This window comes from Centropristis striata, chromosome 8, assembly GCF_030273125.1.
Source record: "Centropristis striata isolate RG_2023a ecotype Rhode Island chromosome 8, C.striata_1.0, whole genome shotgun sequence".
Classification (NCBI taxonomy): domain Eukaryota; kingdom Metazoa; phylum Chordata; class Actinopteri; order Perciformes; family Serranidae; genus Centropristis; species Centropristis striata.
In genome coordinates this window covers 26,324,883-26,338,368 of record NC_081524.1, presented here as the reverse complement: position 1 = coordinate 26,338,368, position 13,486 = coordinate 26,324,883, and the positions used below count along the sequence as shown (strand labels likewise).

Here is a 13,486-nt window from a genome sequence, read left to right as displayed (position 1 = left end):
ATTCGTCCCCGACTGCAACATAGGTCAATATGAAAGGCTCTGTTATTCTAATGATTTTTATGATAATGATGATGATCTTTTTTTGCTGTTGGCCTGGTAACTAATAGGTCATTTTGTTGACTCTGTGCAGTAGTGGTACATCCATCCAAGTCTATATATTCTTGCTCAGCATATTTAGGGCCAAACAGCCTGCAATGTAGTGCAGCATGTTATGCAGTGTGTGAGAGCACATCCTGGAACAATCTGCAGATTCCTAGGGCAAAAACATACACCTTTGGTACATCCCATTTATCTTTTTCTCCCTCACAGGAAGCATGCTTTATTTAAGTTAAAGAGGTCAGTAGTTATATTTAGTTTTATGTAGGTTGTATGTAGGTTTACTTCATGAAGCTAAAAAGGAGAAACATTTAGACCCACAATTAGTTTAGTTTTTATGTGCTCGGGTGCTTATTTGCATATTAGCAACATCATCACATAATCATTTGCATACAGCTTAGTGGCTGTGTCAGTTGCAGCATGGGAGTGTGAGCGGATGCCAGTCCAGATCCATGTTGTTTTTATGCGTTCACACATAAGGTGGCCATATAATGGCTAGAAATACCCTGAATACACATCCAGTAACTCATGCTGATGATTAATATGCACCAAGAGCAATACCAGGTGAACCTCATTTCGTTGCTTGTATCAGCAGTCTCATTTTTTCGGTCACTACCCAAAGCTCATGACAATAGGGGTTGGAACGTAGATGGACTGGTAAATCGAGAGTTTCGCCTTCTGACTCAGCTCCTTCGTCACAACATCCGTCCAGTACAATGCCAGCCTCACTGCTGACGCCACACCAAACCGATTGTCCATCTCACGTCTGTCCAAGCACCCTCCTCCCCCTGCACCTTGAGATCCTGTCCATGAATACCAGCTCTCACTTTGGTTACAATAGGACGGGATAGCTTATAGCAACTAGCCTGGCCCCTGATACTCCTGCAATGCCCCCCTACAGAACTCCCTGACACACGTGTAGAGTGGCTGAGCATACTTCCCTGACACCTCAAGCAGTCTTGCAAGCAAAAAAGATAGTCCACTGCTACATGGCCAGGACATAATCTATATTGTTCCTCCTGAATTTGAGGTTTGGCAATTGGTCGGAGCCTCCGTCCAAGCACAATGGAGTAAACTTTTGCAAGGAGGCTGAGCACACCCTGTCCTTTTTTTAAAAATCATCCATCTCTGGAGCCTTGCTGGGAAGCTTTTTGACTATCTTGGCTACCTACGACATAAAGGATAATGGACCAGATGAGATCGTACTTTTGGATCAATAGATCGGAGTGTATTCAGACTTATATGGCCATAAAGTCTGAGATTGCCCTCTTGGTTGTTAGCCAGCTCCTGTGTGAACCAGTGTTGGCTGTGGGCTGTTGACAGGCAGGGATTTTCTCTTGGCTCTGTGTTTGGAGTGTAAAGGTAGCACAACACAGACTGCATGTTGTGGCAAAATGGAGTCCCTGCCAATCGTAGGTCAAGGGTTTCTCATTGATTTTCATGTTGTGCAGCAGGAAAGTGTTAAAGTTTGTCCACTTCCCATAGATAGACCTGGTTGATGGCCACCGGCTCTTCCCTGAATTGAAGAAGGACTCCTAACTGGCTAGCTCTCAAAGTGGGAGTAGGGTGCTTTGCTGTATGGACGGTAGCAGAGTGGCATGCCGTCTGACTCCATTCACCTCAATTCAGGTTGTCTTCTCCTAAAGCCTTCGGACTGCTTGTCCAGCTTGCTTCGCCCTGGTAATGAGCCACTCACTGCGATATGACTGATAATTCAGTTGCCACAGTTTCTCCACATGACTGAAGAGCTGGACTTAGGATGTAAAAAGACACTATTGTAGAGTATTAACTATTGTGTAGCAGGACTCCAAACCCAACGAACAGGATACAGCAGACTGGTGTCAGATTAAGGACCAAAGTATACAGGGGTCTAGCAGAGGTTGGTTTTTTCATTTGGCATGGTGATTTTCAAAGCAGTCTTGTGACCTCTGACCTTATGATCTATGAATGAAAATTGGCTCTCTGGTTTCCAACAAGTCTCCTCGTTACAATTACATGGCTGTTAACATGCAATTTAGGGCAAAAGCCACATGTTTTTTCTCATGCATCAAGATATGCTATGTCCGCCCACTGTATTTGAGTATTTGTGCATATTGAGGTCCATAAACAGGCTTTGAATGACATAAACTGGATATAAGTGGAAAGCTGAGACTCATGTAGATTCAATGAGCCCAATTTCTTCACCTGGGATGATGTTAGTCATTAGTAGTAGCCAGTTCATTCCAGTGATGGCATTTCTCTAGTCTCGACCTCACTGTATAACATGAGCTGCTGTGACCTCTAGGATAATCACAGCCTCATTAAACTTTACAACCACAAACTAGAGACCTAGAGCATTCAGAGCATATACAGCTTTCTTAGATATATTGACAGTAATGGGGTTTCTCAGCAGTTTGTACTTGTTTAATCACAATTTTAAAAGGTTCAGTTTTTCATATTTTGGTATTGTCACACACACACAATGAAGCCACAACTACAGTGAAATAGGTCTGGCAGCTCAGAGCACAGCATACACCCAAAGCTCCCCACAATAATCCTATTAATACCACTGGAGATATTGCTGTGATTATCCAGAGGAAAGGCTGTTTGAGTTCTGCCTGATTGATTAACAGCCTACATATTTGATTAAATAATACATACATTATACAATGACAACACATTTTTATAGTGAATACTTTAAATGATGTATGACAACAATACAGCTCTATAGCCCTGATGTTATTCATCTGGGCTATAGAGCCCAGATGAATGCTGCTTCTTTGATATAAAGCCAAAAGTACTGTTTGTAAGCCAAATGATTACAGTAGATGCCACTGAACTGCAAGGCCTGAGTATTGAAGTATTTAAAGTTTTCTGCCATGCCCAAATAAAGGTTAAAATATTTCTCAGATACAAAGTTGAATTAATTAAAACTGTTGGTTATAACATAAACCTATAGTGTAGTATCGCTACATTACCTGGGACCGTGTTTATGTCAGTTACATTAAAGCTATTGCTTGAAAATAAATTTCAATGAGGATACCTATGAAACCCTCAAGCTGCCCTATGGCTCTTTTATGCTGGGACACTTAAATGTCTTATAGGGTGACTCGGCCAACAAACAGGTGTCATTGATCCCAACCAATCATCGATACAAATCTTTCATGAAATTTGAGATGTCATCAGAGGGAGGAGCGAGGGACTTCAAGAACAAGAATATAAAACAATGGCATCCAGTGCTGAATCAGAAGGACCGCCTAGTACTTTGTGTTATACTAGTTTCTTTAAAATAGATGCGATTTCATAAATAATTTTTAAAAAGTAGCCCGGTGAAAAAAAAATACAGAAGAAGTACATTTTGGAATATGAAATGGTCCAGTCCATTCTTAAGATAGCACCAGCGGAGTCAAGAAAGTCAAGAAAGTTGCAGTTTTTTGTAGGCTTGTTGTAATAACATTGAGTTTAGTATGAAACCGCTCAGTAAACTGCATAACTCATCTTGTGCAATGTATATCCCCTTAATGTTTATTGCTTGCTAGCTTAGCACACACACACACACGCACACACACACACACACACACACACACACACACACATCAAAGTTTCAGTGAGAGAGAAAGTTGTGACATCAGTTGGTTGTAGTCTTTCAATTACATATTTTCATAGTCTGATACTTCTACAGTTTTACAACAAAATGTAAAATTAGCTTTTAAATTGATAAACATCATAATTTAAGGTACAGTTCAAACGGGATCAGAACATGTTCTCTCCTCATTACCTGTAGTACATATTTTATCAGAAGTAAGGTCCCATGGGGGTCCTCCTAAAGTGCAGGGACTTTGTCTCTATAAAATCAGTGGTCAGCCTTCCTTGCAGCTAAATTCAAAAGACTCCCTAGCACTGTAGCGTGACCACTTTCCTTTTGACATTGTCATAAATGCCAATCAATGAATATGCTGCTCTGTTGTTGTCGCCTGAATCCATACGGTACAAAGGAGAGTAGGACTCAGGATACACGCAACTTGAACTGTATTTAATGCTGCTGTTGTATATGAGCACTACTCCTTACTCGCCACATATTGATGCTTGGTCAGGAACCCTGTAACGCATGTTAACGTCCTTTTTGGACGTGCAGTACTGCCTGAGGAATTGAGGTGATGCAATATAAAGAGTGTGAGTCCATGGAGGGAGGAGGTGAGGGTGGATGGTTAGGTTGAACCTTCACATATACATATGTATTTATAATGAAACCACAATCTTTTTTTTCTGAAACTAAATACATCATTTTGTGTGAATTCCATCAAACTACCCTGTCCAACATATATGCCAAAGCAGTCCCCTGTGCAGGAAGTGATTTAACCAGTTGGAAGTGAGAACGTGTTAAAATGCAGCATTTGCCATGCTCAGTATTGTTGAGCATTTCACCTCCTCAGTGTTGAGTTTGCTCTTACACAGCAGAGGCTGCTCTCTCTCACTGACTTTACAACCTGCAGTAGTTTGTCCTTCTTTGTTCAGTCCACACATTGAGATGGAATGTGTATCTAACACCCATCTACAGTGTGTGTGGGGTTGCATATGAATAACCCAGAAGGCAGCTCCCTCCCCCTCGCTGCCAGAAGTCAATCCCTGTAACAGGGCCAAGCTCTAATAGCCTCCTATTGATCTGCTGAGAGCCGATGAGCGAGCTCTGAACACTTGTTCCTACCTGCTCCCTTAACACCTCCCTGGGCTCTGATAGCAGGGAACCAAACACCAAAGGCACAGGAAGAGCAGCGTGAAGGACACACCAACACACTCACACACACACACACACACACACACACACACACAGTGGAAGTGGAGGACACCCTGGGGAGGATAGGGGAACTAAGGATAGGGTGACAATTTTAGTGCAGGTTTCAAAATGAAAGGTACACTGCTTCAATTCCTGCTGCAGCTCTGAGGGAAAATCGACCAGCACTCAACATGTTTGTGATGGGCTCAGATTGCAGTCTTTAATCAGTTTGAAGGTGATCATGCTCAAACTCATCATATCTACTGTAAGTGTAAACATAAAGATCATTTTGTTTTTCAGAGATCCTTTCCACTGGAGAAGGAAGAAAGTTTAATCAAAAATCCTCGGGTCATTTAAACCAAAGGCCTTATCATCTTGGGAACAGGAATGTACAGTCATATGGTAGAAGAACAGTGATTAATCCAATCAAAAACCAAAATGTGAATTGATTGGTGGGTTATGTTGGACGGCTTAGCTTCAATTAATGAGGTCCAACCTTTGGACAGAGGCGGTGAAGATGTTCCCCCAGGTTCCATTCTAAGCTAACTAGCTGCTGGCTGTAGCTTCATATTAACAATTTCATTCATCAGATGCTTTTATCCAAAGTTCATACAACACAAGCAAAGATCTAACCAGAAGACAACTCATGAGTCAGTGTCATGGGGTTACGTGATTTCAAACAAGTTGTCATTATGTGTGAATGTGTTCAGTAAAGAGGGGGTCTTTAGTCTCTTCTTAAAGATTGGGAGGGCCTCAGCAGGTCAGATGGAGTTTGGTAAATCGTTCCTCCACCAGGGAACTACAGTCGAGGAGAGTCTAGCTGGTGACATAGGGCCCTGTAGTGGCTGAAGAGCCAGACCTTTCATTGGAAGAGCATAGTGAGCGGGAGGGTGTGAGGACCTTGTTGGGACTAGCAGATATGCCACAGGTGGATTATTGTTCATTTGTGGATTTAACTGACTTGAATTAAAAATGCAGCAGCATTTTTCATTAAATGACGTCTGGGGTCCCCTTTGTTTTCTGGCAAGGAAACAGCCAGAAAACTTTACTCTCCACAATGCTTGTCATTAATGACCCTTAAGGGCACACAGGTCTGGATCCCCCAGAGACCAGGACCCCCTTGCTCTGGCACACTAATTCACACCCAGTGTACTTTAAATTTGCTTTTTAACAGACATAAAGCTTTGTAGAAGAATTCAAAGTCTGCACATGTTCTTTTGTCCTCCAAGGCAGGAAAAAGGCCATCTTCCCCCACACCATCTTTATGGTTTTACGACTCTTTCTCCAAAGCCATGCGCTGCTCTGACATAACCAAACAGCCATCTTGACTGAAACACACACACACACACACACACACACACACACACAGTCTTTCTCTCGCACCTTTACACTGTAAATGATTTTCTTAGATTAGACTGTGTAGAGCTCTATACTCTATACTAGATTTTCCTTTTTATGAATACACATGCTTCCATTTAATGTTGTATATATCGAGTGATATGCCAACCTCTCTCCTATGAAAATAATTCCAAAATCATTGAACTATTACTAAATATGAATATGGTAATTTGATTATAATTATTAGAGTTCCAAATTGATAGTTTAGTAACTTTATGAGACTAATTTAGGTGAAATGGCTATATTTTCCTCTGTTTTACAGAATAAACAGTAAATCAAGTCATAATTTTATTATAATTAGTAATTATTTATAATAATTATTAATAGGGAGTTCAGGAGCTGTTTTACTTGTTTTGAGTTTGATGCATGCAGCAACTGGGAGCCATTGAAGAGATATGAATAATGAAGTGACATGTTCTCTTTTGGGCTGGCTGATGACCAGACACTCCCCCTGGATCATCTGCAGAGGCTTAAGGTGCGTGCAGGGAGACCTGCCAGTAGGGAGTTTCAGTAGTCAATGCATGATATCCCGAGGGCCTGCACGAGGAGTTGGTTTGCATGCTCTGTCAGGTAGGGTCGAAACCTTCTGATGTTGTACATAAGAATCAACACAATCGAGCAATCGACATGAGAGTGGGGTTGATCTTTTCATCTAACTCAGCAAGAAAGGAAATAAGTGTATTTCCCAAAATGGGCAGAAAGTGTGTTATTTGAAAAACTATAACTCAACACTCCCGGATTACTCAAATCATTTGCTTTAGAGAATTATCTGAGTACTCACCCACCAATGTCTGCAAGTTTAACTCAACATCATGCTCTTATTATCACGAGTCAGCACTTTGGAGATATCTCATACACAGGGACAGGCGGGGGTGCAGAACTGCGCATGCACACACACACACACACACACACACACACACACGCTTGGGACAATCGTCACATTAAAAATAACCTGCAGAACAGTCCAGAAGACCCATTCCCCTGTACCTTTGTGGTTCTCTTCAGCACAGCAGGGTCATTTGGTTGATGAGGTTTTGTAAGACCCCAGCAGCACTTTATAATTTTTAATTGAAAGGGAATGAACAACCCGGTAAAACACAGTAAATTTTTAAATCACTGATTGTACAGTTTTCTCCAGGAGACTCACATCGTTCCTCTGACCACTTGAGACTTAGAGGGATTGGATTGGACAAATGTATCATTCAAGACCTAGTGAAGCCAAAAGGCTGTGTCACTTTCCTTTGCATTGTAACAGATACACTCTCTGACTGCAATACCTTTCCTGTAAATAGCTGAGTATCTTGGGAATGTTGGCATTTTGTCTCACTTAAGTCTACATTAATATTGAGATGTTAATGTAAAGTTCCAGTTCAATTATTGTCAATCAGCATACATCTGGAAGTTCAAACACCATTGTGTTTGTGTGCCACACCAGCCATTGTACAGGATTTAATTATTTTAACAAAAAGGGGTATTTCTGTAGGGATCCTTTATTTTATTAATTGTTACAATCATTTAAAAGCAAAAGATGCGTGTGTATACATTCAGTATGCCTTAAGTTGCTAGCATAACATGCTAGTTGATAATGTGCTGAGGTTTTTCACTCATGTGGTCAGGAAAAAAATATAAATCTTCTTGCAACCTCTGCAGGTAATGAGTACCACTGGTACACAAGCCCCAGGCACAATGTTTTAACCATGACGAGCTTGAATTGCACAGAACCAGCCTGAAAATGAAGAAATGAACAGTCGTTGGACCCTGGTCTGCTGCAGCAGTTTAACAAGGCAAAACATACAAACCAAATTAAATTTAAATTAAATGTGTTTACTTCAAATCTGATACATATTTACCTCAATAGGAATTAATTAGTTATACAGTGAGTAGTCTTTGATTTCCAGTTTTTACTGCTATTTACTGTGTGTCATATATGGTTTAATATTGTGCACCCCTACTTTGTACCGAACAGGCTCAAGATTGATGTCATCTAAAAGAAAAATATCTTTGCCATTAAACATTATTTTTCAGAACCTGAAGGGATATTGATTCTCAGATTCTCAAAAAGCCATGAGAAGGTACAGTGCAAGAAAATTGGTAAGATGGTCAAAAACAAGGCAACATCAGTAAACCCTAATGTCTGCACACACACACACAATCTCACCCAGTCACTTAGGTCTAGTTCTACTTGTGTTACTCTGGTGACATATTTTTTTCATAAATGTTTGACATAACTGCATAATGAATATTGTCCCTTTATCATTTATTATTTTTTATAGTAGTATATTCTAGTAATATTTTTGGCTGACCGCCGGAGGTCGGCCCTACACATGGGTCTGTGTGTGCCTGACTGACTGACTGACTGACTGAGTGGACTACTTCTACGCAGTGTTCGGCTGATTTTAAACATGTTGTCAGGGAGACATGAGGGGAGCGTATATGTTGTATCGTGCAGTCCACACTGATCAGTCTTCTGTCAAGTTGAGTGAATGAAATCCGCATAGACAGCTGTTTAAATCACACAAATATCCCCCTGCATATGGGTTTTTAAATGTTTAATGATGAATCGAGGCTCCGCATCACTCACTGTGGGAGCAGCTCGTCGATGTCTGTCAGCAGCAGCTGCTGAAGCTGAGTGGACTTGTTTGATGCTAAAAAATCAACAATGTTTGTATGCATTGATTGATTGATTTATTCATTTATATTATCCGGCCACTTTAGCGAGTGAGGGCAATCTGCATGTAGTGAAACAGCAACACAAACAGATTAGGAGTGTTGATCAATCAACGTGGATGTAGTTAATGTGTTTAAAACACATATACGGTGAGATATGTGTGATTTAAACAGCTGTCTATGGCGCGCTAGTGACAGATGAGGGGTTTATTATTAGCGTATTACTACTTTTTTGTATTAAAGGGACAAGAACATACTAACTAAAGGCGGTCAGCCATATACTAGGTTTTGACCTTGTCTATACTGTAACTACAAAGCACAGTTTGAAAGTGCAAAAAATACTTTGCTGCCAGTTAAAGACTTAACTCCAGACAGACTATAAGCCACTATCCACAGCTGAGGATGAACATCTTCTGTTACAGGCTCAATATACAGTTTATAAGCAGGGTGGAAACACGGATGGAAGTTAGAAAAGCCTCTTTCCCTAAACTAACTAAATAGTTTTGCATGCAGTTATTGGTCATTTAATTACTTTTGAGAGAAGTGGCTATAACTAATTACATATTGCCAGTACCTTTGCCAACACTGAAGCAGATCAGGTGAAATACTGTCAGCTGTTACACTGAACATCAGATCACACTGAGCTGAATATAGACACTTCAGCCTCCTCATATACACTTTAATATTGTGTTGACTCTGACCACAGCACAGCACCACATCTTGCCTTTCCCTGAGGCCTGCTGCTGTTCAGTGGCAATGCAAGTCAATGTTGGCTCAGCCTCCACAGGGCTGCTGGACTAAAATCAGTATTCAGTATTCAGTGTGGGATGGAAATGTGGCAGCAGGGTGAGAAGTCTCCTAAAAGCAGCACACAAGTGAAAAGAAACAGTGGAGGAGCAGCATTACTGCATGGCAAAATACACACGCAGACACTTGCACACAGCACTGGCCAGAGGGCAGCGGGGTTGTATTACTCACACAGACTTGTACAAGTACAGTGATGCACACAAAATGCACACACTACATGTACAGAGAGAGAGAGCAAACACAACCCTCAGAAACAGCCAGAGCCTGCAGCGACCTGAGGGCACATCTCATCAGGGTGTGTCAGTGTCTAAGCCCCAATTTATCCAGACAATAACTTCTTTCAGTCTGTATTCTAAAAAAAAGTAAGTGAAGGAGAAAGGAAAATAACTATAGGGATGATTTTAATTTCACCCTAAACCTTAAGAAGGATCATTGATCTTATAAAAGCAAGTAGCTGTGAATGTCTAACCTGCGTAATGCCTGACCCCATTTCCATGACAGTGCTGCCTAAAGCATTCTCAGAAATGTTATAAGTGGAGAACAGACCCTGTTTTATTAGGCAATCTTGAATTTGATAAATTTACAACCTTGCATATTTAACTATTTTTAGAGACTCACTCTGAGACCCTAAAGGTTTACCCATATACTATAACTACTAGAGGCCATGATAAGTAAAAAAAGAAACACTTGAAAACAAGATTGGAAGGTTTACACAAGATACCTTTAAGAAAACATAACCAATATAAATATATCAGACACTTATATAACTGAGAAAGCACTACTTAGAACTATTGTTAGCTTGGCAGTTGAAAAACAATGTCTTCCTCCGTGATTCAAAGGTCAAAAAACTCTACTACGGCTAAAGGCTCTACTATGAGTAAGTTTGATTTTTTATTTATTTTTTTTAAATACCAGCATCTTTTAATGCAGTGTTTCTCTGGGGACCCACTTTATTCAAATACACAAAACACAAATGAAGAAATATCTTCACCAACTAAACAAGTCGTGCAGCATTTAGAAAACAAAAACACAAAAACATAACATTTGATAAGACACTAAAATATTAACTTGGTAACACATACAATATCAAGTTAAGACACACAAATAAAGTGAAGCTTAAAGCTGCTCATGTTTGTTTCCCTGTCAGATTTTGTTGAAGCGATATTGTTGTTCTCAGATCAGTTAGACTCAGGCGCAGCTTGAAGAACTTGAAGAGCTGAAACATACAAGGAATTGACCTTTGCGGTATCTGTATATTAACACACTCTAATGTATATAAATAATCACCTGGCCTGGACGTCATCACACTATCGAAAAGGATTTTATCAGCAGTTATCCTTCCATTAATATTGGCAAGTATGGGCCTACTCCGCCTTTAATGGGTCCAGTAGATTGTTATCAGTCCATTCAAAGGACACTCACTGTCTCTTTACTTTTCACTTTTGTTAGGTTTAGACACTGAAAAGGGTTGCAGCTTCATTCACTTTAGGCTACAAGAATACTTCTCTATGGTTAGGACTAAAAGGTTCCAGGTAAAGTTAAGTAGTTATGAGGACAACATTAATACTGGAAGAGACATAGTTACATCACACAGAGCTCCAGCCTTCTGGGTAAAAGGCCTATGTTTGTTTTGCCATCCATCTCTCCTCCCTTCCCTTACTTCCCCCTTTGCTTTTAAACTCTGTGACATCACTTCCGCCTTGGCAATGGCCATAATTACTACAGCCACTAGAGGGCGCTGCCAACAATGCATGTTAATATAGCAGCCCATCGAATGAGCTGATAACAACCTGCTTACTACCTACTAGAAGGTACAGTAGGCCCCTACTTGCCCATACCTGTAGCATGAAAGGTGCTGATGAACTCCCATTTTATAGTGTGATGACGACCAAATTGGCTCAAATTATCATCATAGCAATAAAACAATACAAATAAGGTGTTACATATTGTACCTTTCTTTTAACTTAACTTAATTTAACCTATTGAGACTAACTATACAAACACTGAAGTAGTGCAGAATGTGTACTCAGACATCACCCTTATCTGTCAATAGTATTACAGAAAAACATATTGATCCCTGGCGTTCACATACACACAAAGACCTGCAATAAACACACCTGCAAACATGACTGTATATCTACACATGAAGCAATGTCAAAGGGATGGGGTCATAGCCATGACAGGCGACCCCAGCAGTTAGAGATTTCATCACCATGAGTTTGAGTCGATCTTATATTCATCCTTATAAACGTGCTGAGAAACCACATGCTCTCTGAAGACTAGAACTTAATTAGGCCTGTCACAATAATTACTATATCGACTTATCGTTCGATATATAAAATGGACACAATCGTTTTTTTCTGGACTCGATATATTGTCGTTCACATGTGTGTTTATATAAGCTCACAATTTTTTCTCAATGTGTTTCTCCTTATAATTTACTGTCACCAGAATCAATCGCCCGTTCTTTCTTGCCCGTCCACACATGCACACACACACACACACACACACACACACACACACACACTGCCTTGTGTCTTAAAGGAGCCACGCCACTCTAAAAACGTGTTGAAGTTGTAACGCAGACTTTTTGTGCTTTTTTGTGTTGTGTTTAAAGTATTGCTGCAAATGTTTGACAGGCAGTCCGAATTGCTGGGAAAATTTTTTTTTTCCCAAGCAGCAATTCCTGCTGTCTATGTTATTAATAATATAAAATAAAATAATTAAAAAATATTTATCTCAGTGCATTTTTTCTTGTTAACAGCGTCTATTTTATTTGTTTTGATTGTAGTTTATTTATTTACATTTAATTTATCTAGGATATTTTAATATTTCTTTTCCACAATTCAATTCCAAATAACTACAATTCCAAAATCCTGAAAAGGATGATCTTGGATTATTATGCTCTAATATCATTATATCAGTGGCATAAAATGGTGCCAAAACGCCATCAACGATACTATCGTTTATCGTGATAGTTTCTGGGAAAATATATCGTCCTAAAAAAATGTGTTATCGCAACAGGCCTACTCTTCACTGCATGTGGCTATTTACGCTGGTGTTTGTGAATTGGACTTTTTTAGAATGAGTTTCATTTGCATAGAAAGGGGCCGGTTTTGAACCAAAATGTATGCATATTGTACTTTGAGAATCACGCGGCTTATTTTCGCTTTATTTGCATGTTTAGCAGTCACAAAAGCCGTGCAATCCTTTTGTGAATTTGCTCCTGAGTTTGTGTTCTCTGTGTTTTGGTGCAGGTCAATGATCGGCTGGACAGGTACTGCTGTGGTTTTACACCTGATCCAACAGAACTGTGTGTGGAGAACCTGCTACATGCTAAGTGTGCCAACACCAAGGACCTGATGCTGGTTCACATCCTGGTGTGTATCACTAACAGTACTGCTATTTCTGCTCCACAGACAGTAAACTTTGTGCCGGTATTAACATGACTGTGTGTCGTAAAACATCATGAGGCCTTTGGAGTGTTTTCTCTTTATTTGCAGTAATGAGTTATTCTCAGTCAAAGGACATTTGGACTGCTCTTAGTTCTAATTGATTTGTTGGTAGCAATACACCATAAAATGTTTTTTTTCTTCTTTTTCTTTTTCGTTTTGTTATTTTCAAATCCTTATTCATCATTTCAGAGGAATGAAGGAAGTAAAATCCATCACAGCTGCCCTGTTTGTTTTTTGTTGCTGCCATTCTTCCATGGCAACACAGGATAATGGATCTATATTTAAATGCTATAATAGAAGCACATGTTAG

At 40.0% G+C, this 13,486-nt stretch overlaps 1 protein-coding gene across 2 annotated transcripts in view; it reads left to right on the top strand.

Moving 5' to 3' along the window:
• The window catches only part of gask1a (golgi associated kinase 1A), a 43,116-nt gene that overhangs the window by 21,716 nt on the left and 7,914 nt on the right, over positions 1-13,486 (top strand). For both annotated transcript variants that reach the window (XM_059338304.1, XM_059338305.1), the window contains exon 4: positions 12,979-13,101. In XM_059338304.1, the coding sequence (XP_059194287.1) occupies positions 12,979-13,101 (123 nt within the window). The remainder of the gene's footprint in view (positions 1-12,978; positions 13,102-13,486) is intronic.